Source organism: Podarcis tiliguerta (assembly GCF_965153285.1).
Source record: "Podarcis tiliguerta genome assembly, chromosome: 5".
In the NCBI taxonomy this organism is placed as follows: domain Eukaryota; kingdom Metazoa; phylum Chordata; class Lepidosauria; order Squamata; family Lacertidae; genus Podarcis; species Podarcis tiliguerta.
In genome coordinates this window covers 23,531,527-23,558,189 of record NC_139538.1, presented here as the reverse complement: position 1 = coordinate 23,558,189, position 26,663 = coordinate 23,531,527, and the positions used below count along the sequence as shown (strand labels likewise).

General features: G+C 41.3%; 2 protein-coding genes and 1 long non-coding RNA gene across 4 annotated transcripts in view; 1 reads left to right on the top strand and 2 right to left on the bottom strand.

Annotated features, from left to right (window-relative positions):
• The window catches only part of MINDY4B (MINDY family member 4B), a 31,906-nt gene extending 28,543 nt beyond the window's left edge, over positions 1 to 3,363 (bottom strand). The window contains exons 1-2 of the mRNA XM_083442858.1: positions 3,100 to 3,363; positions 2,057 to 2,084 (exon numbers count right to left, since the gene is read on the bottom strand). Coding sequence (XP_083298984.1) covers positions 2,057 to 2,084; positions 3,100 to 3,212 — 141 coding nt within the window. The 5' untranslated portion in view covers positions 3,213 to 3,363. The remainder of the gene's footprint in view (positions 1 to 2,056; positions 2,085 to 3,099) is intronic.
• Positions 1 to 26,663, top strand: part of LOC310678753 — a 36,151-nt gene that overhangs the window by 4,831 nt on the left and 4,657 nt on the right. Inside the window, exons 2-3 of one of the 2 annotated variants that reach the window (XR_014511937.1) lie at positions 2,888 to 2,994; positions 3,135 to 3,236. This is a non-coding gene — a long non-coding RNA (uncharacterized lncRNA). Of the gene's footprint in view, positions 1 to 2,887; positions 2,995 to 3,134; positions 3,237 to 25,462; positions 25,547 to 26,663 lie in introns of those variants that run through there. The other variant, XR_014511936.1, reaches the window with a different exon arrangement.
• CLRN1 (clarin 1) lies at positions 13,508 to 23,167 on the bottom strand. Its single transcript, XM_083443033.1, has 3 exons — positions 22,777 to 23,167; positions 16,370 to 16,549; positions 13,508 to 15,209 (listed from the first exon to the last, which is right to left on the bottom strand). The coding sequence occupies exons 1-3, from the start codon at positions 23,027 to 23,029 to the stop codon at positions 14,944 to 14,946; spliced, it is 699 nt and encodes a 232-aa protein (XP_083299159.1). The 5' UTR covers positions 23,030 to 23,167; the 3' UTR covers positions 13,508 to 14,943.

Here is a 26,663-nt window from a genome sequence, read left to right as displayed (position 1 = left end):
TGAAGGAAACATTGGCCTGGTCCAGCACGACTCTTCTTGTGTTTCAAAACTGATAAAGAAAAGCTTGATTTTGATAGATGATAGATAGATGATAGATAGATAGATGATAGATAGATAGATAGATAGATAGATGATAGATAGATAGATGATAGATATAGATAGATAGATGATAGATAGATAGATGATAGATGATAGATAGATAGATAGATAGATAGATAGATGATAGATAGATGATAGATAGATGATAGATGATAGATAGATAGATAGATAGATGATAGATAGATAGATAGATAGATAGATGATAGATGATAGATGGATAGATAGATAGATAGATGATAGATAGATAGATGATAGATAGATAGATGATAGATAGATGATAGATAGATAGATAGATAGATAGATAGATAGATAGATGATAGATAGATAGATAGATAGATAGATAGATAGATGATAGATAGATAGATAGATAGATAGATAGATGATAGATAGAGATGATAGATAGATAGATAGATAGAGATAGATGATAGATAGATAGATGATAGATAGATGATAGATAGATAGATAGATAGATAGATAGATGATAGATAGATAGATGATAGATAGATGATAGATAGATAGATAGATAGATAGATGATAGATAGATATAGATAGATAGATAGATAGATAGATAGAGATAGATGATAGATAGATAGATGATAGATAGATGATAGATAGATAGATAGATAGATAGATAGATAGATAGATGATAGATAGATGATAGATAGATGATAGATAGATAGATGATAGATAGATAGATAGATAGATAGATAGATAGATAGATATAGATAGATAGATAGATAGATGATAGATAGATAGATAGATAGATAGATGATAGATAGATAGATGATAGATAGATGATAGATAGATAGATAGATAGATAGATGATAGATAGATGATAGATAGATGATAGATAGATAGATAGATAGATAGATGATAGATAGATAGATAGATAGATAGATAGATAGATGATAGATAGATAGATGATAGATAGATAGATAGATAGATAGATAGATGATAGATAGATAGATGATAGATAGATATAGATAGATAGATAGATAGATAGAGATAGATGATAGATAGATAGATGATAGATAGATGATTGATAGATAGATAGATAGATAGATAGATGATAGATAGATGATAGATAGATAGATGATAGATAGATAGATAGATAGATATAGATAGATAGATAGATAGATAGATAGATAGATGATAGATAGATAGATGATAGATAGATGATAGCTAGCTAGCTAGCTAGCTAGATGATAGATAGATAGATAGATAGATAGATGATAGATAGATATAGATAGATAGATAGATGATAGATAGATAGATAGAACGAACCTAGGAACTTAAGAAACTGCCTTATACTGAGACAACCTATCAGTCCACTTAGCTACATATTGCTAACACTGACTGGCAGTGGCTTTCCAGGATTTCAGACAGGGGTCCCATCTCCCCCAGACCTACCTAGAGATGCCAGGGATTGAATTTGGCACTTTCTGCATGCACAGCAGCGCTTCTGCAGTATACTGTCGGTATTCTATGTCACAGGGAATCCAATCATGAACGTTTCTCTAAAATTTGTTTGGAAGTACAGTGGTACCTCGGGTTACAGATGCTTCAGGTTACATACGCTTCAGGTTACAGACTCCGCTAATCCAGAAATAGTGCTTCAGCTTAAGAACTTTGCTTCAGGATGAGAACAGAAATTGTGCTCCGGCGGCGCGGCAGCAGCAGGAGGCCCCATTAGCTAAAGTGGCGCTTCAGGTTAAGAACAATTTCAGGTTAAGTCGGACCTCCAGAATGAATTAAGTACTTAACCCGAGGTACCACTGTAGTTAAGCTGAGTTAAACCTGTGTAGGAAGACACTTCCAGAAATGCCTTCTCTACAGTTTGCTGGATTTGTTTTAGACGTGTCATCACCTGCATTTCTTTCATACAGCAGCAATCTTTTAAAAAGCAGTTGCTGCTGGCAAGATCACAACACTGGGAAGTAAGATGGGAGGAAGTTACCTGATGGGTGGCGCGGCTGATTTCCAATCTGAAAAATAAAAAACAAACAAGATTTGCTAAAAGTGCAAATCTAGCAAAGACTCTACCGACCCCCCCCCCAAACAAACCCTAGTGTGTGCCACCAACCCTTCTGTCACACAAGCATATCCTACGCATTCCATTTCTATGTATGTTTACTCAAAAGTAGGGATGGGGGAGAAATTAGACACGGTTCACATTTAAAGTCAAATCTATTAAATTAGAAGCAATATGAGAACCGCACCACAGTCATCCTCTGAAATTCTCACTTTTTTGAATTTTGCAATCTCTTACACATGTTTACAAAAATGCATACATTAAGGGAATTAGGGAGTGGGTGGCGTTGTGGTCTAAACCACTGAGCCTCTTGGGCTTGCTGATTGGAAGGTCAGCGGTTCGAATCCCCACAACGGGGTGAGCTCCCGTTGCTCTGTCCCCGCTTCTGCTAACCTAGCAGTTCAAAAGCACACCAGCTCAAGTAGATAAATAGGTACTGCTGCGGCGGGAAGGTAAACGACATTTCCGTGCACTCTGGACAAACGCCGGCTCCCTTGGCCTGAACAACAAGATGAACGCCACACCCCATAGTCGCCTTTGACTGGACGGCTAAGTCCAGGGGTCCTTTACCTTTACATTAGTGGAATGAATAGATGCAGAAAAATTAATATATTAGTTAAAGTAGCATACAAAAATGTAGCATGTTGGGGCATTATGTGTACATTAGACAAAGCTTCAAGCAAATATATGTTTATTAGGAAAAATGTCTGATAACAGGCTGATCCATTTTTATGGGGATTTTTTTTTTAAAAAAAGGAAATATCTAGAAATCGCTGCAGAAATGTGGAGAACTGAATTGAAAATAGGAAAAATGGGAAATCAAGGGAATGAAGATGGACAGAGCCTTCCATCCCTACTCAAAAGTAAGCCCCACCAAATTCCACGGAATGTGATTTCATAGGATTGCAACCTTAAAGGTGACCTACAGGCACATGCAAGAATTAATTAGGAATTTTTAAAAAACTTACCCATGACAACTAAAGATCTTTCTCCACTTGTCTAGATCAGATATTTTGCTGGATATCTCTTCTAGCTCCATGTTTTCCAAGCTATGTAGATCACTGGATGCCTTCTTGTCCATCTGTTCACGGCACAGAACGATGCGATAGCTTTATAAACCAGCTCTCCAGCACATAAGAGCAGCTCATCCTTCTTCCACACAAGTGCTGATATGAACTGTCCTGATCTTGGGGTTTAAATGGCAGGAAGGAAGCTCCCTCCCTTTTCTATCTCCACTCTGCACTTAATTGTAAACTCAATACTGTCTCTTAGCAATTAAACTTTCATTAGAGTTGGACAGGGCCTCTGTGTTTTTCTGTCCATTGTATATACAGCATGAATGTTTAATTTAAGACACAGATTTATATAAAAACAGGCTGCAATTACATATCTATTTCAGGGAAATCAGAATTATTTAATAATTGAAGGCATAGGCCTTGATGCAGCGCAGGAAGACTGACAGGTTGCTTTCAAGTCACCGGACGGAATGGTGATGCGTTTTAAGGCTCATGCTTGATTCCGCTGAAGATGATAGCAGGGTGCCTAGTGGAACAGAATGAGAACGAGATCTTGTTCTTAAATGAAATGGCCAAAGGACAAATACTTTTCATGAATATCTCCTTTCTGTAAACTCTCATATAACTTTGTAAAGGTAAGGCCGTGTTACGCCCAGTAAGCGAGACACTTACTCTGAAGAAAGGCACTTGATCTTTGATGGACACCAGTTTATTGGCAGCTAGTGCTGCTTGTTGATAGCAGTGGGCGACTATGTCTTCTACATAGTATACACACTAAACTGTGGTCAGCACAGCAGTTTTGGTTTCAGGAATTAGGTTATTCTTTCTCATTTATTCTTTAGCTCAGCTTCGGTGTGTTAAGACTGGCTCTGTCTGTGTGGATTGCTGAACAATGCAGGATTCCACCTGCAGTTTCAGCACGCTTAGCATCGCAGTTCTCCTTATTGGGGATGGGTGGGAACATGCATGCTTGAATATGGCACATTCGAAAGGACAAATGGTCCCTCCAGGTATCAGGAATGAGCCAGCTCCCAGTGAAGGTTTGCAGCCGACTGAAGAAAGCAGCCAGGAGCAGAGAGGGTTAACTGGCATGCAGGATGAACATCGGCTAGTGCCAACTCCCCCGTTCCTTGGAATGCCGGTTAATAAGGGAATGACTGAGAGTGGGCGGGAACCCAGCCAAAGCTCTTGGGGAGTTAAATAGGTGTGAACAGAGAAGGAAGTAGTCTGTCAGAACGGGAAGAGATTGGAGCTGATCCAATCCCTCCTAACAGTCGCTAAGGGGAGGGCTGTTAGACCAGAAACAAAGCAACAGATGCAAAATGCGAAAGTTTAATATCTTCTGTAGAAACTGGAAGGAGTCTTCAGAAGGGTCAACTTGATTGATGATGCCAGAGGCTGTGTTAGAGCCTTCTGGAGCTATCTGTTTGTTTTGACAATAAATCATCCTTTTTAAGTAACTACGCTTACTGTGTGATCAAGCCGGGGACTGGACTCCTGACACCAGGCTTCCTTTTTATTGTACTTTGTGATCAGTGGGTTGGAAGAGTTATATGCAATCTTGATTTTGCACCTGCAGAAGCTTGGGGGGACAGATATACTGCTTCATTTCCAGGCAGTGCATATCCTGCAGCTTCCTATTGAAAGCCTATCGCTTTTCATACCACAAATGTATACCCTCCAACATCCTGCAGAGGAAAACCAGGATGCCCATTTTGGGGAGCTGTGCTCTCGCATGAGAGCACAGCTCCTCCCAAATGGCTGTCTTTTGGTGCCACACTCTCATGAGGACCAAAACAGGACATCCCGGGATCCCATCAAAAGCCAGAGTAGCTTCTGTAATTCCAGAATGTCCTGCTCAAAGTGGGACAGTTGAAGGGTATGCTAAGGTTCTGGGATGCATTGTTTCACCTTGGATGCACTGTAAGCGCAGAAGTGTCCCTCCAGATGGAAATAATGCAGCAACACCAAGGAAGCATCGTGGAACAACTAACAAAGCAGTATGATGTGCGGACTGTCCAGGGTAAGCCTACGTATGCACTATTATTGCACTGATGACATTCTGCAGAATATATCCACACCCAAAACCAACAGTGTGGAGGGCTCTCGAAAGTATATATAACGTGGTCTCCAAAATAAGGAGCAGCAAACTATCTCATTATTTATTTTGAAGATTTTCAGCAAACAGAGCTTTTTGTGTGTGCATGTTTACACACATATATTAAAAAGGAGCTAAAATACATACACACATGTATTATATTTAATATACACACATATATTAAAAAGGAGCTAATAAGGCCTAGCTAATTTTCTGGGCCCTGATACTTGAATTATAGTTTTGTAAATATGTTTCTCACTTGGCTCTTTATAAAAAGGGCATCCAAACAGATGATGCAACACAATCTCCATTTAGGGTGAGCATGAATGCATCACCATAAAAGTGGAAACACATCACAAAAAAGAGAGAGCACTGGAAAGAACGGTTGCTTAACTTCTTCCACATCTAGCAATTGTCCTATGGATCTAGTGGACTTACTTGTGGTTTCAGAGCCTGGCTTCAGGAGAAGTTATTAATATGTCCTTAGAGACATCCTGAAGCCACTTCTTCACACAATGCATATTTAACCTATATAGAGTTTGCTGCTGCAAGATGTAGTGACAGCCACCAACTTGAATGGTTTTAAATGAGGATTAGACAAATTCATGGGAGATAATGAATTTGTTTTTGTATTTGTATAATGAAATGTTTTTAGAATGTTGGATTATTTGATTGTTGTTAGCCGCCCTGAGCCTGGCTTCGGCTGGGGAGGGTGGGATATAAATAAAAGTTGTTATTATTATTATTATTATTATTATTATTGTGGAGAATGATGTGCTCAGGTCCTGGTTTTGAGCTTCCTCACAGGCTTCTGGTTGGCTTATTTTGCTGCTGTTCGCAATTGTATCCGATTACGTCATTATCTGTATGTACTCAGGTATAAAAGCCTCTGGGCATCAACGCCCGGGGCCCAGTCTTTTGGAAAGGATTCCACTGGGTCAATTATTGCTCAGCAATAAACCTCACTTTCTTTTTCTCCACTGCTGCGTCTGTCAATTCTTGGACTCTATTTGAGTTGGTAACTGGTACCTTAAAAATCCTAGCAACACTGTGAGAACAGCACATTGGACTAGATGGGCCATTGGCCTGACTGAACAGGCCTCTTCTTATATTCTTATGTCACCAGCAAAAGAGAACCAGGGATGGAAAGCCTTCCTGCTGACTGATTCTTCCCTGAACTTGTATTGGAAGACACAAGAGTTACCCACCCGGGAAGAATGGCAGATGAAGTTGATAGACTACATGGAACTGGCGGAAATGACTGGCAGAATCCAAGACCAGGGAGAGGAGTCGGTGGAAGAAGATTGGAAAAAGTTTAAAGATTATTTACAGAAATACTGTAAAATTAATGAATGTTAAAAGATTTTTGGAATGAACTTATATGGCTTTAGTAGAAATGTTATAAGGATTTAAGTATAAATAGATTAATGGAATTTTAAAGGTAAAATAAGGTTAGAATGTGCTAGGATAATTATAGGACAGATAACAGAGGAAGATGGAAAGGAATTGCTGAAACATTTGACAGAAGTAGAATACAAAAAGGGAGGTGTGAGGAGGTCGGTGAAATAAGTGAATGAAAGATAAGATACTGAAATTGTTTGAGAGTTTTAAATTGTTTTTGTTTGGTTTTGTTAGTTTAATGTGTCTAGTGTTATGTAGTGTTTTTATTGTATTGTCTTTTTCTTTTCTTTTTTCTTTCTTTCTTTTTTCTGTTTTTATTTGGTTTTGTAGTGTGTAAAGTGTTCAAAAAGCAATAAATATTATTATTATATAAAAAAAAGATTCTTCCCTGAACTTGCTCCCATCCTTGCATTTGGCCTCATAAGCAGCACCAAGCAACTTCAAAACAAACTAAAGTGCTTTTATTTATTAATTGGCCTGTAATTGCCCTTGAAAGAATAGCTCACAGCATTCTCTGCAGGAACAGCACATTTAAGAACAGTTGCTGCAGTGAGCAATGACATAAACTGTTAACTGCTGCGGACTATAATGAGATTTCATGGGAACTGGAGTGATAAAAGAACACTTCTGGGACTTGGGAGTCGAGCGCGACATGCAAAAGAGAGGGGTTTGGACTGTGAAAGAGAGCAGGCCGATATTTGAGCAAACCGTGAAAGGAGCCCAAAATAACTTTCTTTGAATTAATTTTAAAGTGGGAATTTGTCATTCACCGAGGTTCTCTGGAAAGCTCTTTCATGAAATATGGAGCAGTTTTGTGTGACATACGGTAACTTCCTTATAACTTTACATCGGTGAAGCAGAGATGAGTATTTAATATCCCAACTACATATAGAGTGACCAGATGCAAAGAAGGATAGGTCTCATTTTACTCATCTAGTTGGCCACTGTGAGAACAGTATGCTGGACTAGACGGCCCGTTGGCCTGATCCACCAAAGCTATTTTTATGTTCTTGTGTTACATAATTATGAATGTCAGAATAAAGCTATCCTTTCTTCTTTTTCTCACCCTAGGTGAACATGGAACACTGAGCTGAATTTTATTTATATCTATAATAATTCAATTTAGAGATCTTAATTTTAACTGTTTGACTACTTTCAGCTCTGTTTAGGAGCCAATATATCACAGAAAGCTGACTTACTCACTGGCTTTCATTTAAGTATTTAAATGGAAGAGCCAGCGTGGTGTAGTGGTTAAGAACGGTGGACTCTTTAACTGTGACTTTAAAGATGAATGGGAATCCTTTACAAAGTATTTGAAGACGCAACAAAGCGAACTGGACTCCTTGGCTGGCTTTGAATAAACATTCACAAACTTTTTATTGATAATAATCAGCTAAATAGTTTGAGGATCTATACAACTGTGTAACATGCAGAAAACAGCATTTTTAGAGAAATCAAAGACTGGAACTGAGGGAAGTCGGGGGGTGGGGGCGGGTGGGTTTTGTGGGGGGAGGAAAAATGGGGAGGAAGTAAGAATGATATGTTTCTGGATAATATGTTTTGTTTTAATTTTGAATAAAAAAAGTTGTTGTTTTTTTAAAAAAAGAACGGTGGACTCATAATCTGGTGAACTCAGCCTCACTCACCTCATAGAGTGTTTGTTGTGGGGGAGGAAGGGAAAGGAGATTGTTAGCTGCTTTGAGACTCCTTAAGGGGAGTGAAAGGCGGGATATCAAGTCCAAACTCCTCCTCCTCCTCCTCCTTCTTCACCTGACAAATACTGCTCCTTTTACTTTCCTTATGAAGAGACGTATTGGCTGTGTTCCCACATTCTGGTAAACTGTGGCCTGGATTCAGCCAGCCCGGTGAACTAGCAGAAGCCAGAGCAAGGGTTCCCTCTTCCACAGCAGGACTCTCCCCCCTCTCCTCTCTCTGTGAGCCCCCTGTGCCTCCCCCAAGTCTGCTCTGGAGGGTGAGCAGAATCCCTGGAACACAGGGGGAAGAGAGGGGAGATTGTTCTGCCTGGAAAGCAGAAATGCTTGTGCTGACAGAATGATCAGAAGCGTGCAACATTGAATTCCTCTGCATGGTTAATGGACTGATCTCAGGTCGGGCCTTCGCAGCTTTCCAGATGGCTTCAGCACTTTGCTAATGCAACATCACTCCTTTAGCCACACTTGGGGCAGAGCTACAGCCAGAAGAGCACAGTGGGAGCTTTCCATGGTCCTGATAAAGTATGCCATGAACCTGGACATATCTTGGCTTTGTCAAGATAATTTCTTCTGAACCTGACTTTACTTTAGCGGAAGAGACTGTTCCCTGATGTGATGTTGCCTGATGTGAGCCAGTGTGGTGTAGTGGTTAAGAGCAGTAGACTCGTAATCTGGTGAACCTTGGGCTAGTCACACTTCTCTGAAGTCTCTCAGCCCCACTCACCTCACAGAGTGTTTGTTGTGGGGGAGGAAGGGAAAGGAGAATGTTAGCTGCTTTGAGACTCCTTCGGGTAGTGATAAAGCGGGAAATCCAAATCCAATCCATACCTAAATAACTTTGCTATCACTTCCCCTGCCAACTCTAAGCCCCAGCAGAATAATATATTCAGTCAGAAGATAGTTATTGTTGGTGGAGTAACCAGAGATTCTTTGTCAGATGTTCTTAATTGGGTATAAAATCACTCTGGATGTGGAAAAGAATGCAGTGGTATATGTTTAATAATTATGGAGGAGTTTCCCAAACTAAAATGTGGTTTGAAGGCAGATCTATATTGATTCACAAAAGGGGATTCTGATAGCTCAGTGTTCTTGGTTCCCACCCACCGTGTCTTCAGCACAGAGTTTAGAGCATAAATTATGTCTCTGTGTAAAACAGAAGTTTGGAAAGGTCAGTTCTTGGTGTGAACAGAAGGTCCTTGTAATTTTTACTTTGATGGACTACAACTCCCATCACATCCCATGTCTTGAACCCAAGGCTCAGGGAATATATTTCTGTTAAGCAGAGACTGGGAAGGTTAATCTCCTTTGCTCTAGTACCCCCCTGACTTCTGTCATTGTCTTATGTGACAGATATTTGATCTTGTACGTTGAGGTCAATGTTATGTATTCCTATGAACTCTTAAATGCCTTTTCTTTGTTCTGAACAAACAAGAATGTCTTGTGGCGCCTTAAAAAGTAACAAATCGTCTAATGACATACGTGTTGGTGAGAGGGGTGGCCCTGCAGACAATGAGGTCAGAAGGAAATTAAATGCGTACATTACTGACTGGCAATTATATCATTAACACCAGTTGTTTGCAAGAACACTTCACAACAAGCGCAGGTTGCAAGGTCCTTTGTTCTTCCTTTCTAGGTGCTGCACTGTGGTTAATGCTTAATGTTCTGTGCTTAATGACATCACCAGGACCAGCTCCTAGGCCTCAGATTTGGGCCCTAAAATCTCAGGGTCTGGGAGGCGCCTGACTGGCAACCCTAGTCAGAAGGAATGCTCAGTAAAGACCAGGCATAGTCTAAGCACCATGTAATCTTTGTGTAAGAAAATCAGGATGAACGCTGAATAAAAACATCATCTGGAGGGGCCCAGAAACCCTCTAAACAAAGAAATTAACTTCTTGGGGACAGCTAAGTTCCTCTGCTCCCTATTTCCTGTGAAGCCTGTTATGATCCTTCAGGAGTGCAAAGTGGTGATTTTTTTTGAGACTGGTACATAATATGCCCACTGTTTTGTTATGGTACATAGGCTTAAGTTTCTCAGATAGCCTAATGAACCAAAAACCCAGTACTGATGAACATAAACTCTTATTTAATCATCAAAACTGCAATGTATAATGATAATGATAATGATGATAATAATAATAATAATAATAATAATAATAATAATAATAATAATAATAATAATATCATAATCACAGGGGGAAGGTGTATTTTAAGCTATCAATAATAAATTCTATGTCAGGCCTCATTTGCACTATATATTTAAAGCAGTATCTTACCACTTTAAACAGTCATGGCTTCCCCCAAAGAATCCTGGGAAATGTAGTTAGGAGTGCTGAGAGTTGTTAGGAGACCCCAATTCCCTTCACAGAACTTTGATTCTCAGATTTCCCTGGTCTGAATGTACTGTAAGGATTACATTCCTCCACACCCTTTCTCATGAATTAGATTGTCCTATGTCCCTCTGGAGCGGTTTCCATACAACAGCTATGCAAACTTCCTGTATTGCTAGACTTGCTCTCCTTTTTTATCCCTTTTGTTTTGCTCCTTTTTCTTACCATTTGATGTCATAGAAGGCCCTCAGAATCTCCTGTCTCCGAGCAATTTTCTGTCAGAAGTTGGATTTGTAGCTTCATGGCAGGCCAGAACCAAGGGTGCCTACTAGATGAGTCTCTGCTAGAAAGTTAGCTAGAAAGTCATGTGTGGAATTAGTGCCTTCCCCTCGGTTTCTGTGGAAATGTCAACACTTTCCCTGTCGAGCTCACACCAAGCTATGCAGTAATAAGTAAACAATTGTTTCAAATAGGTACTATCAATTTACATTTATGCAGCATCTTCCGCCTGAACAAGTCTCAATGGGACTGCCGTTTCAAACTTCACCTCAGATTTTTGTGGTGGAATAATATTTTGCAGAATACAACCTGCATCTGCTGAAGCGCTCAGGGCTGGCTCCTGTTTTGAGTGCCCAAGAGTGCTTTATTCCTGCTTCGGCTGGTGCACTTGACAGGGATAGCTTGGCCACTGTGGTTCAGGCCTCAGTAACTTTAGACTGGACTATTGGAATGTACTCTATAGGGAACTATAGTGTGCATTGCAATAGTCCAGTCTAAAGTTACAGAGGGAACTAAGGGACATGGGTGGCGCTGTGGTCTAAACCACAGAGCCTAGGGCTTGCCGATCAGAAGGTCGGCGGTTCGAATCCCCATGATGGGGTGAGCTCCTGTTGTTCGGTCCCAGCTCCTGCCCACCTAGTAGTTCGAAAACATGTCAAGTGCAAATAGATAAATAGGTACCGCTCTGGCGGGAAGGTAAACGGCATTTCCATGTGCTGCTCTGGTTCGCAAGAAGCGGCTTAGTCATGCTGGCCACATGACCTGGAAGCTGTTTGCAGACAAACGCCGGCTCCCTCAGCCTATAGAGTGAGATGAGCACCGCAACCTCAGAGTCGTCCACCACTGGACCTAACAGTCAGGGGTCCCTTTACCTTTACCTATAGGGAACTACCCCTGAAGTTGGCTCCACAGCCTGAGGCTAAACAGTAAGGTACTGCCCTGTGTGTACACTGGTCACCCCCAATGAAGCCTCACTTACCAGGGTTGTGGGGCTATGGCTTCCAGGTTTCGGCAAGATCTCACAGGAGCCCCATGAGATCTCACGTAGGTGTCCAGAGGCTCCGCATAATCTCGTGGTGGTCTTGCGACATTTTGCAGGGCTCTCATAAGGTCTCGCCAGAACCCGGAAGCTGCCACAATAACTTCTCCTCACTACTCTGGTGTTACTGGCAGGCGAGGGGGAGAAATGATGCCCACAGAGGCACCCGTTGAATTCTGCAGTTAGTGGGAAGGCAGTTCTCACAACTTCCTCACTGGGGCAAGACCTACTGGGAAGAGTTGCTCTGATCAGTAGGCCTGAGCCGTTTGGTTTCTTTGAACTATCTGTTAACTTCACCGACACTTGTTGAGTTATTGCCGACTTGCTCCTAACTCCTGCCTTGACGTGTCCAGAAAAAATGATGCTATGATATGGGAATATGTGGCTGTGCATATATTTTGCTACCTATACACATACTGGGAGCAGTGCCAATTGCAGGTGAAATAAAAAATTTAAGGTTTTATATATATAATAAATGTTAATAAATGTACCAACCAAGCACGTACATATATATGTGGGCCACATGTCTGGAGCAGCACAGAAAGAGCACTCTGAAACCATTTTGACTCCCAAACTGACCAAATGTTTTCTCTGCAAGGAGGGAGGGGGTGAGGGAACCTTCCCATTGTCTCAGGACTTGGTTAATCACCATCTCAAAGGAATGGCCAGACTACTAGGAAAGGCAATCAGATAAGGCATTATCAGATAACCCGGCAGAGAAAAAAAACAACATTCAAATTTCTGTTGTAGACCACCTTTTCTATGATGTAGGTATGATGTTTGTGGGGGTGGTCTTGGGTTACACCCCTTCTGTGATGTATGTATGGAGGAGTGGTCTTGAGCTCCAGGGCGGGGAATTTAAAATGTCTATATAAGGGCAGGCACACCTTGGTTCTGGGTCCTCCTCCTTTCCTGCATGTGAGGGGAGCACCCTGTTGCAACAGTTCAATAAAAATCAGGCTAACTAGCTGCTTTGCTTCTCAATATTCTCTGGTTGGCCTCTGTTATTTTCTCCAACCGATGGAGAACCCTCAAAGGACTCTATAAGGGCTCTTGTGTCGCCCATAAGGGAACAAGGGCTGATTTTGTTTATTACACAGGAAATAAAAGAAACCGAAGAGGCGAAGTATCTGGCTAGTCACTGCGACAAGAGAATGCTAGACTAGAAGTACCATTAGCTTGATCCAGCAGACTATTCTTATGTTTACATTCTCATGATGTTATGGGCAGAATGTTTTGTTACTCAGAAATACCAAATGTAGCGATAAAGTACTGAATAAACCAGTCATTCTCACCCTTTTGCCTACTAAATGCTTTGACTACAACTCTTATCACTCTAATCATGACCCTGTTGGCTGGGGCTGTAGTTTAAAACAGCTGCAGAGCAGAAGGCTGCAGAAGGCTGGAGTAAGTTATAAGAAATTCCCGCACAGATTAGTTTTCTTCTTCTCTTTCTCTTCATGCCATGTGGCCCCCTGACAATCACTTGAAAGTGCTATGGAAGAACGAGGGGAAGAATGTATTTATTGTCTGAAGTACCACTTTGCACACCAGGAGGATCAGACTGAAGCTTATAAAAGTGAAAAACAAAATAAAAGCATTACAAAATGAGAACAAAAACACCACAATGTTAGATTAGATTTTAGGTGCTACGTTTGGAATCAGCTCTTCAAATATTTGATATTAAACACACTGAGCAGCATCTTTGGTAAAGTTTGCAAACCAGGAATTTGAATCTAAATCCACTCCAGATAATTAAAAAATATAGGCTGGCACCCAACCTTTCCACTCTGTGAATGGAAGGAGCTTCCATTCGTGGAACATGAGATGAGCTCGTAGAAGGGTTCCTACTGTGAATACAACTCTTTTCCTGTGTCTAAAATTTAACTTGGTTGCTGCCAATGCAGTTTCTTTTAAAGTTAGTGCCTTTTCACGAAGGAGCCCTTATTCCAATTTTCTAGGGGAGAAGTCAACTTCTTATTCTTGTCCTGATACACAGATTTTTAAGAGTAATACTTCTAGAAACCATCTTCTTTGCATGATTGTGCGAGGAAAGCACATGCTGTCCTCTTCTGCTGCTAAGTTTTGAGCTTTTGCTTTTATCACACTAATTCAGCAACATTACATTCCTCTAGGGTTCTAGACCTTGGAAGAAAACAATGGGATGGTTTGGACATAATGCCAAACCATGGTTTGCCATTATGTCTAAACAAACGCCATTGGGCAAACCATTGTTTGTGAGTGGCTGGCAAACTAGGATCTGATAACAGGGTCTGCAAGTCATGGTTTAGATACGGCTTGCACATCTCAGTTTGTGCAAACCAGCTTGGCATTGCATCCGAACCAACAAATCATGGTTTGAGATGATGCTCAACCTTTGAGGTTGTTTGGGAAAGCACCCAGGGGTCTCAGGAAAGGTGAGAGAAAAGGAATCCCACACGAGTTATCTCTGTATCTGGAACACACAACTTCATTAGGAATCTAAACTACAGTTATCACAAACCATTGTTTGACATTACATCTAAACCAACTCAATACCTTCCTAGTGACAAGTTATCACCTACTGCGAGCCACAAAACTCTTATTGATTTTATTTACCGTATTTTTTGCACCATAACACTCACTTTTTTCCTCCTAAAAAGTAAGGGGAAATGTCTGTGCGTGTTATGGAGGGAGTGCCTACGGGTGGCATGCCTACGGATTTTCCTCCTCTAAAAACTACGTGCGTGTTATGGTTGGGTGCGTGTTATAGAGCGAAAAATACGGTAATTCCTTTTTTCTGCTGGTATATCTCTGTAAATGTCTCTGGCTCACAATATACAAATACATATTTGTTTTTGTTTGTTTTTTAAAAAACAGCCTTTAAACCCATTTACATTTGGTGTCTTGGGGGAAAAGGTCATGATGAACCATTTTCATTAAACATGGTTCAAAACCTGTCTAGTACATTAGATCGACTGCTCCATTTGCTGTCTCTGAATCTTTCGATTTTGAAAAAGGAAACTCAAATCCAGCAAGGCGTATTAGCAAAATGTTCAGAATGTGTACCAATGAGCACACCAGAATGATCCAGAATGAATTTGCAAATTGCTCACTGTGAGTTTTAAAAATAAAGCTCCCTTCTTTATAATTAGCTATTTTCTCTGAGAGGTGGTGGATTTTCACTTCTGATGAAAAGAGTATCATGATGAGGCAGCCACAAGAAACTGAAAAAGAAGAAAATCCAAAATTAGCATTTTGTCAGTTTTCTAACGGACCTTTGCACAATGGGGCAGTATTTCTGTTTTCTTTGCATTTCAGTAGTTACAAAGCAGCACCACACTTTGTATATCTCTTTTGTGGGGTGCACCACAGTTTACTCCAATAACTAGTGTGGTAAAAAAGGTAAAGGTACCCCTGACCGTTAGGTCCAGACACAGACGACTCTGGGGTTGTGTGCTCATCTCACTCTATAGGCCGAGGGAGCTGGCGTTTGTCCGCAGACAGCTTCCGGGTCATGTGGCCAGCATGACTAAGCCACTTCTAGTGAACCAGAGCAGCGCATGGAAATGCCATTTACCTTCCCGCTGGAGCAGTACCTATTTATTTACTTGCACTTGACTTGGTGGGCAGGAGCTGGGACTGAAAAATAGGAGCTCACCCTGTTGCGGGGATTTGAACTGCCGACCTTCTGATCGGCAAGCCCAAGGTCCTGTGGTTTAGACCACAGTGCCACCCACTAATACCTAATGTGGTAGGTAACCAGATTGCCTCAAATGGGAGTGCAATGAAAAGAAATCACATCAAAATGATGGGAGGAAATTTCCCTAGTTGGGTTTATATTTCAGTGTTAAGAGGTGAAAACAGGCAAAATGCAAGGCAGGGGCAGGCAACCTCCAGACCATGGGCCAGTTTAAACCCAGCACGTGTCCCAATTTGACCCATGAGGACGTTCTACCAAACCACACCCACCTGCCCCACACCTGACATCATAGGTGATATCAAATGTGAGGTACATAGAAACATGGCTGAATCAGCTGCAGAACTGGCTTTGTCATGGGCAATACAACTGAACAGATGATCCCTGCAGAGAGTAGCTTTGACAATTCTCTGCTGAGAATATGCTGGCAAATCCCCTTGCACTATGGTTCCCAATCGCCCAGCAGCCAGCTGGTGGTTGGGCACTTGGGAAGCACTGTGCAAGGGACTTGGACAGGTGCCGATCATCTGGTGTTGTGATGCCAGATGATTGACAGGTGGATTGTCCTGCCCATCAGTCAAAGCTGGCCCACAAGAGCCCACAAAATGTAAGGGATACTTTGCTTAACCACTCTTCCATCCCAGGCTCTGACAAACATAACCACGGCATTACATTTGGAACACTTACATGAGATGAAGCTCCACAGGTACAGCCCTAGCGGACCATGCAGTGTTTCATAGGGTTTGCCGAATGCATTGTACATGAAGAACCCAGTCTCAATCAGGGCAAACACTAACAGCGCCAAAGAGAAGAGGATAACACTCACATGGATGCTTGCAGGGATAACTTTGAACAAATCTGGAAAAACTAAAAAAACAAACACAAACAAACAAACAAAAGACAGAGAATGGAATTACTGCAGAAATCAGGCAAAGTTGTCATCCCTGAAAAACAGGACCCTGAAGCCATGAAACATGCTTATCATTGGGAGATGGAAGAAACTGATAAGGTGAGAAGAACTGTTCAAAAACACTTAAAAAAGAAATAATTGCAGGACCCAACGTCTACATTTATGGCCCAATACATAAGAATTTTCTGAGAAGCAAAAGTATCAGAATGATCCTTGCAAGTTAGGTTTACGGTGATATTCTGGAAGGCAGGGTAGTTAAATAAGGGCTCATAAAACATCCAGTTTCAATATTGGGTCAAGAGCAAGAAATTCTTGCCTGGGTTTAGGAATAGGAATAGCGTGGTAACAGGCAGAGTGCAACAAGCAAGTTTGACTAAGGCAAAGAAGAAGGGCTTGGATGGCCAAGGATTGGCCTTCCAGGGTCAGCTGACACACACCTGATCAAAATGAAGGAAATGTGCCCTGTCTAGGAAGCTAAAGGTGGGGCATGTTTCATAGGAATCATTTGTATGGTGGTGGTTTATACTTCTCTGCCCCCAAAGTGTGTCTCTGTTTTGGCACAGCCCCATTAAGTATGGTAACCTATTACCGTATATACATGAATGTTTAAGGTATTCAGAGCGGATTGCGAACTAGGCTTGCTACCACAGGGCGATTTTCAAATATTTCTACACAGTTTAGTGACAGCAGATATTTCAAAACGAATCATTGAATGCAGAGTAAATGCTCCCACTCCATGGGGGTATGATTAAGCCAGTGCTAATACTCCTTTGAACTGCCTTGCTGTGGTTAGAACATGCTGAGAAAAAGCTCTGTAGGCACTTCAAATAAATTTTATCTACCATGTAAAATGTAAATTGCTAGCAAGTGGGTTTGTGGCAGGCAATGCAGTCGGCATGTCAGAGCCATCCAACATTGCTTGATTCAATCCAATTCGTTGATTATTTGTAATTATGACCATTGCTTCCTTCTTGCTCAGTGGTTGCAATTAGCCAATAGGAAATGGAAAGACTATGTACTGTACATTAATTACAAACATAAGAAAAAAAAATTCAAAAAGAGACTCTCACAGGTTGTGTTGTTTTTTAATTCTTTGTGACAGGTGTTGGTTCTAGCAGACAGTAGAAAAGTTTTTGTTTTGTAGGTTTTAATATTTGTAAAATAAGAAATGTTGATGACGATGACAGCAAAGTTAATAAAAATAAGCTTGTGGGGAAAAAAATGTCACTGGGCTAAGTTCAAAGTGTTCGTATAAAGGCTTAAATGGCTTAGACCCAGGTATCTGAAGGGGCATCTCAGGTATAATCCTATAGGTCAGCTGCAGTAGATTATGAGATCTGTAGCTTGTCAGTGGGACTTCTAAGCAATAACACCTCATTGGTCATGGAACACCCTCCCCTCTGAGGTTTGGCTGGGAACAACTTTGATTATTTTTTGGCCCCAGCTAAAAGCTTTCCTTTTCCACCAGGCCGAGACGAATTAGATTAAAACAAACAAATAAATAAAATTCTGAAAGGGCCATTATGTACCTGATAAATATTTGGCTATGTACTTGTCTGATATACTTTAGAGTTGGAGATAGTTCTAATTTAAAATATAGGATTATATCCAACCCTGCTGTTCCACTAGTGCAACAGACGTGAGCGATGGAACTTTGCCCTCCTCGCTGCTCCCTGCTGCAGCCCCACATACACCTTCAAAAGTGAAGGACCCTCCGAAGCTGATTTTGGCATTGCATGGGGAGAGGAGGGGATGGGGAAATGTTGCATGGGCACGACTCCCTTCATCCAGTACTGGATATGACCCTTAATGTATTGTTGTTTTTACTGTGCATTGTATTTTGCATTAATGTGTCCTGCTGCAAGTTCATTGGCCCTTTCCGGGCACAATTCAAAGTGTTGGTGCTGACCTTTAAAGCCCTAAACAGCCTTGGCCCAGTATACTTGAAGGAGCGTCTCCACCCCTATCATTCTGCCTGGACACTGAGGTTCAGTGCCGAGGGCCTTCTGGCGGTTCCCTCACTGCAAGAAGCGAAGTTATAGGGCCTATATGCAGAGGGCCTTCTCGGTAGTGGTGCCCACCCTGTGGAATGCCCTCCCACCAGATGTCAAAGAAATAAACAACTATCTGACTTTTAGAATACATCTGAAAGTAGCCCTGTTTAGGGAAGCTTTTAATATTTGATGAATTATTGTATTTTAATATTTTGCTGGAAGCTGCAGAGAGTGGCTGGGGAAACCCAGGCAGATGGGTGGGATATAACTATATTATTATTATTATTATTATTACTCATGTATGATGAGAGGTGGGATGTAAATTCTGCCGACAAACAACTTGAGAAAGGACACTATTCTCTTACATAGCTTGTTTCCTCTGTTCGTCACTAGTACGTGGTCGCAACGTGGCTTATTTCTGAGTAGACGTGCATAGGATTGCACGGTAAGCTTGCAGTCCTAAACACACCTACTAGGAAGTAAGCATCATAAAACACAATGGTGCTCACTTGTGAGTAAGCACATGCAAGGGCACATTGTGCAAAAAGGTGAACTGTTTACATAGCTTGCAAATTTCATTTTCCCTTGATGCAAGATTGAGTTAGTTTCTTTCCAGCACAGATTTGGTTTTATATACAGTGGTACCTCGAGTTACAGACGCTTCAGGTTACAGATGCTTCAGGTTACAGAGTCCACTAACCCAGAAAGAGTACCTTGGGTTAAGAACTTTGCTTCAGGATGAGAACAGAAATCATGCGGTGCTGGCGCGGCGGCAGTGGGAGGCCCCATTAGCTAAAGTGGTACCTCAGGTTAAGAACAGTTTCAGGTTAAGAACGGACCTCCAGAACGAATTAAGTTCTTAACCCAAGGTACCACTGCATATCAGAAGCAGCTTTTGTCATGCTTATTGCCATGCCACACACAACACTGGGTCATCCAGGCTGTTTCCCTCAATAGCGACATTCAGAACTTTTTACATATCATTAAACTTTTATAGGTGACTACCAGATAAAATTAATGCAGCAGCAATGTTGCCCTGGAAGAGAAGACAGACCTTCATTATAAGCATTGAATCTGCATGCCAGTGGCCTTTAGAAAATGAACCGCTGACCCAGAAACAGACAAGAGCCAGAGTAAATGAAGCAGAAGGCTTTCCTGAGCCTGAATGGGTTTTACAGGCAGAGCAAATTCATTTTACAATTAAAAGAGATATAGCGGCCAACAGGGAGAGCATTTAATGGGCGCAAACGCAGGACTAAAACAAGGCAGATGATTTAATCCTTTCTTCTTAGCCTTGCCATGCTGTGCTTCAATGCATTAAAATGCAAACACATCTACTGTAAATGGTAACATTTCTCAAGACATTTATAGCCATTTAGGGAGAGAGTTTCCTTGAGGATTGCAGCAAAGGCAGTGAACAACAGCCAATGTTCCCTAGTAATTACACAGCAGACTGAATCTTGTATTGGAAGCAGCTGCCTTTAAGCTACTGGACATTATATAACATTAATAAATTCCATCTAGGTGTATGTTCACCCAGTAAAAAAAAAAAAAAGTTCATTCGAAGTAAATATGACTGCTATTTCAGACTGCCATTACTTTTCTGTGTCCCCGGATTAATCACAGAGCTCTGCTCTGGAGCCAAATAGATAATTGCAAACTCCTTTTTCCATCATAAAAGGCAGATGACACAAGTACTGTACAATCGATACGGGGTGAGTGGGCAGAATTGAGTTGTGCTTCTGACTCGCCACTGATTTCTGTGTGTTGATCAAGTCGTCTTTATGTGTGGAACTTGAATGTATCTGCTCTCTGTGCAGGTAAACTGATCAATGTGTAGAGTGTTTGAGTGGACCAGTGGGAATGACCCCATACCCGCCCTCCTTTTTGCTTTGATTGTGGGTGGATATGTTATCTAAACAAGGCTGCAAACCATTGCCCGGGGAGGTCTATTCGCATTACTCTCGTGGTGTGCCAGGAAGTAGACTGATGCAACCCAGCTTCCTCATGGTTTTTCACCTGGCATTCATCACACATGTTCCCAGGTGGGAACATGCATGAAGTGGGGACACGCGGGACAGGGCAGGACAGTTACGGGATGCCAACTGCACCAGATCCACTTACCTCCCTTTGCAAAACCCTCACATGGGATGGATATTTCATAGCATTTGGGGGTGGGGGTGGGAATAAGGATATGTTCCAACAATATATTTTCAGTGAAGAATAGCTTCCATAGTGTTCAAATGTTCAAGCTCTCGACTGCCATCTGTTTAGATCAGGGGTCAGCAAACTTACTGTGCCTCGGGCCGGTGTCTCCAGCGTCAATCACGAGGTGGGCCGGAGGGTGGGGAAGCGCGTGCCCATACGTGTGCGCACATGCTATTTCCGGCACACTTCTGGGTTGGAGGAGCACTGGAAATAGCTTGTGTGCATGTGCACGGGCCTCCTCCGACCCGGATGTGCACCGCAAATAATGTTTGCGCATGTGCAAATAATGCTTGCGCATGCGCACAAGCTATTTCCGGTGCTCCTCCGACCCGGAAGTGGGCAGCCACGCAGCACTAGTAAGAGCGGGCAGTGGCAGCTGGTGGCGGGGATTGCTGCGGGCCGGATAAACGAGTCCCTTGGGCCTTATCCGGCCCGAGGGGCCTTAGTTTGGGGACCCCTGGTTTAGATTGTGGGTTGAGTTCCCCCCTCTGACTTAGGTGTTAGAAGCTTTTCTTTCGAAACTGCATTACCTGCACCTGGTAAACTGTCTTCTAACTTAACTGTGGTTAGTGGAATCGAGCCAATTTCAAGCTATGTTTTATGATGCCAAATTCTTACCATAATCTATTAAGATTAGGTACAATATAGGGTTCAGACGATGTGCCAACACATGATTAATCTGGAATGGAAGCGAAAGCTTCTGAGCAACTTGCAATCATGCCAGAGGAAGGAAGAGGGTACATGAGGAGTCCAAGCCTCCATACAGACTGTTCTCATAATACTATGTGCACTAACTCATGGGAATGGACTATGTCTTAAGCATTCTTCCAGCTCCACCATCTTAATAAACAAAGTTTGGTTAGTGCTTCCTAGATTCTTTAGCAAGTCATTCTGAGAATTCCTACAGGGTGACAGGAGCGGGAAGCAATGATAAGCAGGATTTTCAGAGAGGTCTCAAGAACTGCTAAAGCCTACTATAGAATGCAATTAGATGAAGCAATTCTCAATAATATCCAAAATGAATTTGGTCTACTTCCTCTGCACAGTCAATCATTTTCATGTCTGCAGTTCAGGACGTACACCAGAAATGACTCACACAAGCCACAATGCTTCTCTGTAGATTACTTGCAAATTGTTTCTGGTAAGAAAATAAATGTTAGGTGGCATATTATGAACTCTTCTCCAGATAACCATTATTTCTTTTTAATATGGTGCTATGCATAAATCAAGTGCATGACTGACCATTTTAACATTATTTACTCCTGGAAGGTAAACAGATGAACTGCAAAACTCTCATCCTATGCAACTCTGCAGTTGCCAATCCTGGATAATAATGATTTGTCGAGAAGGTGAGGCTGTAATCCTATGCACGCTTACTTAGAAGTAAGCTCATTGGATTTCGACTGGACTTGCTTCTGAGTACACCTGTATAAGATTGGACTCTGGCATTTAGATTTTTAGCTGATGAATAAGTCCCAGTAGACTCAATTGACTTACTTTTGAGTAAACATGCAGAGGATTGGACTGTTGATTTCTCACAGTCTGCATATCCAGTATTTACAATAGTTCTCGTTCCTTCCCGCTCATTTCATTAATATTAAAATGACAATAATTCAATAAGAATTAATAACATAACAACAATAATTAAAAGAGACACCAAAGCACAGTATTGGAAAAGAGTTTGAAAAATTAAGGCTGCGATGCCATGCAAGCTTTCTTGAAAGGAAATCCTACAGAACTCTGTGGGCGTTACTCCCAAGAAGACATGCACAGGATCTGACTGCTCCTTCAACTAGCAAGCTATTATAACAGTAAATACATGTTGATAGAAGAAGCACATGATGTATATTACGGTGACATAATTTCACATCTCCCACTAGCGCATCTTTTGGAAGAAACAGGAGAATGCTCATGTACGTATCTGTCGGACCACGATAGCATGCACTAAAGCATTAAATAATTCAGATGTCATTGTTACTTACATGAAAACCGAAAAGGTCTCCCTCCGAGCCCGCATTGTCTAACCCTCTCCCCATAGAAAAGTCCATACTGAATTTCACCAATAAACTTCTCTAATTCTTGGCCGGTAGCATTGACAAGCAGCGCTCCAGTTTTGCAGAGTATTCTTCCTCTAAGCCACAGCTGAGTTCCGATGGCTGCTGCAATACTGAGAGCACAAGCAAAACTTAGCACGCCAGCAACACAGAATAACACTTTCTTCTGTTGGGCTGGCATATATAATCCTGGATGGCATACAAACAAGCTGGAAAATGCAGCCTCAAATAAAACCTTTAGCAAAGTGTGTTTTGCACCATCTCCTCCCTGTGTCACTTGAGAACAAAGGTTTCAGATAACAGATGGAACCCTCAGTGTAATTTGATGAATGCCTCCCCCCCCTTTTTTTTTCTAAACAGCCCTTTGTCTGATTGGGTGAGCTGAAAATTCCAGAAACAGACATGGCTCTCCAATTAAGTTAGCAACTTTGCAAAGAAGTTGTGCAAGGTTTCATTTGGGAGATATCAGTACAGATATAGATTATCTATCTATCATCTATCTATCTATCTATCATCTATCATCTATCATCTATCATCTATCATCTATCATCTGTCATCTATCATCTATCATCTATCATCTATCATCTATATCTATCTATCTATCTATCTATCTATCTATCTATCTATCTATCATCTATCTATCTATCATCTATCATCTATCATCTATCATCTATCATCTATCATCTATATCTATCTATCTATCTATCTATCTATCATCTATCTATCTATCTATCTATCTATCATCTATCTATTATCATCATCTATCAATATCTATATCTATCTATCTATCTATCTATCTATCATCTATCATCTATCATCTATCATCTATCATCTATATCTATCTATCTATCTATCATCTATCTATCTATCTATCATCTATCTATTATCATCATCTATCAATATCTATATCTATCTATCTATCTATATCTATCTATCATCTATCTATCTATCTATCTATCTATCTATCTATCTATCTATCATCTATCTATATCTATCTAATCTATCTATATCTATCATCTATCTATCTATCATCTATCATCTATCTATCTATCTATCATCTACAGTGGTACCTCAGGTTAAGTACTTAATTCGTTCCGAAGGTCTGTACTTAACCTGAAACTGTTCTTAACCTGAAGCGCCACTTTAGCTAATGGGGCCTCCTGCTGCTGCCATGCCGCCGGAGCACGATTTCTGTTCTCATCCTGAAGCAAAGTGCTTAACCTGAAGCACTATTTCTGGGTTAGCAGAGTCTGTAACCTGAAGCGGATGTAACCTGAAGCGTATGTAACCCGAGGTACCAATGTATTGTATGTTATTGTACATAACTCAGGAAATCTATAACTGAAAAAGCCCCCCCCCCCCGGAAAAAAACCCCTCAACCAGTGTGCACACTTCATCGTGGCTGAAATGTAGCTGGTGTATTTAGACAGGGCAGATGCGACAATCACTATGCTGCTAAACGGCGTTTCCATGCGCTGCTCTGGTTTCGCCAGAAGCGGCTTAGTCATGCTGTCCACATGACCCGGAGAAACTGCCTGCGGACCAACGCCAGCTCCCTTGACCTGTAAAGCGAGATGAGTGCCGCAACCCCAGAGTCGTTCGCAACTGGACTTAACTGTCAGGGGTCCTTTACCTTTACCTTTACTTGCCACAAAGCACTTACTGGTAAATCATTCTGATCGGTGTTTTGCTTCCAAATACTGTACTTTGGTTCTGTTGAAGTCCATGTAAATTCAGGTATTTGTGAATTTGACTGTTGTGGGGTTTTTTTGGTTTTTTTTAAAGCACATGGCTTCATTAAATATGTTCAGATGTTGGCTGTGGTTAGAAAGTGGCTTTAAGCGGGCTGAAAATGGCGTCGTTCACAGTTTGTGTGTTTTCTAGATCCGGTCCATAGTTCTATCATTGTAAGTATCTTGTTACAACTGAGAATGGGGTATGCTGATTAGACTATTACACTAAGACTGGGGAGATCCAGTTTCAAATTTCCACCAGAAGGAAGCCTCTCTCTTTCTCTCAGTCTAACCTGCCTTGCAGGGCTATTGTGAAGAACAAATGGGTTGGGGGCAGGAGAGAATTTTGTGTGCTGTCATGTGCTCCATGGAGGAAAGATGGGGTATAGGTCTGATTTTTTTTTTAAGTGCTACAGGATCTTTGCAACAGGGGCACCCACCTGTTTAATGCATGCATGTTCCAAATAAAATTAATTTCCTAACAGCATATTTCTTAGTTACACGTTGCTACACGAAGGACATGAATGCTTAAGTGCTGAACTATGCTAGCACAATGTGACGAAGCATTATATTATTCCAGCATCTTAGCAAGCTTGTATCAGCCTCCCTGAAAGGCTACTGCTTCATATTGTAAGGATGAGAGGTAGCTGATGATGGCAGGGCCTGCTACATATAAACCTGGGATCAATTAATTATAAATCATTATTTTAAATTTAATTAAAATTAAATTAGCCTTTTAATTAAATAGTGCAAATGCACCACCAACTCATTCTTGTAGCAGAACTATTTCTGCCAATAGGCAAAGAATTATTCCTATTGCGTATTCTTCTCTTATGTTTTATGCTGAAAATAAAGCCTTGCACCGTGGCTTGCACTTACAGGGTATAACCAAAAGGTGGCACACCACTGTGCCTTAAGAAGACATTGAAATGGATTTATGCCAAGCAAGGTATCACTACAGCCAGGTATCACTACAGAACAATTTTCAGAATTCCAAGCAGGACAAAACAGTTCTGTAGCTTAAAGTATACTAAGGTAAAGGTAAAGGGACCCCTGACTCTGGGGTTGCGGCGCTCATCTCGCTTTACTGGCCAAGGGAGCCGGCGTACAGCTTCCGGGCCATGTGGCCAGCATGACTAAGCTGCTTCTGGCATACCAGAGCAGCGCACGGAAACGCCGTTTACCTTCCCGCTGGAGCAGTACCTATTTATCTACTTGCACTTTGACGTGCTTTTACTTCCATACAAAAGGTGCAGATAAGGTCATAGGTGGTGGTTGTTATTGGTGGTACGGCTTCCCCCCAATAAATCCATAATCAACAATGACACTATTAATTTATGCACATGGAGATATGTGATAATACACATTGGTGTCCATGTGTAGCGTATTTAATATCTGAGCACGGTATAACAGTGAACCAGAAAAGGACCAAATTTACACTATATGTGGACAAATATATTCAGATATGGAGGCATGTGGCATTGCATACAGGTGCAGGTGTGAATGTCCTTGACAGGTGTGAAATGCATCATACCAAGCTATGGTGTGGGATCGCCATATAGCAGACTCTCAGAAGAGGTATAACCAGGGCAAAACAGGGAAAATGGGAATACCGCAGCATCTGAACTAGGAAAATGAAAGGATTTCCTTCATCAGACAGTGAAGAAGGACATGCCTCATTTCCATGTTTGAAGAAATCAAGATTCCCATTGTTTCCTGCAGCCACGGGGTGGTTACCTGTCTGCACATTATGCTTTTAATTACCATTGGAAGCATTCAACAGTCAGTGCCCACCTGAACCTCAATGAGGCTTACATGATGCCTGCATTAAGATACTTTTGGCACCAGATAATACTTTTTAAAAAATCTTCCAGACCTTGGTACAATTTGTTTCTGCTGTGTTTTAAATACTGTTATGCTGCTTGTCTCAGTTCGTAGGCAACAAACTGAACTGATTCATTTGTAATGTTTGAAATATACAACATCTTTATTGTCATTGTCCCATGAAATTGAAATTGAAATTGAACAATGAAATTGAAAAACTACATAAAACATTCAAAAACCCCTAAAAACTCTGAAACC

Excerpts from the sequence above, each read along its gene's own strand:
- CLRN1 (XM_083443033.1), bottom strand. The coding sequence starts at position 23,029 with ATGCCAGCCCAACAGAAGAAAGTGTTATTCTGTGTTGCTGGCGTGCTA. Across the intron at positions 16,550-22,776 it reads GAGACCTTTTCGGTTTTCAT|TTTTTCCAGATTTGTTCAAA; the intron begins GTAAGTAACAAT and ends TTGTTTTTTTAG. Across the intron at positions 15,210-16,369 it reads CCTGTGGAGCTTCATCTCAT|TTTCTTGTGGCTGCCTCATC; the intron begins GTAAGTGTTCCA and ends CTTCTTTTTCAG.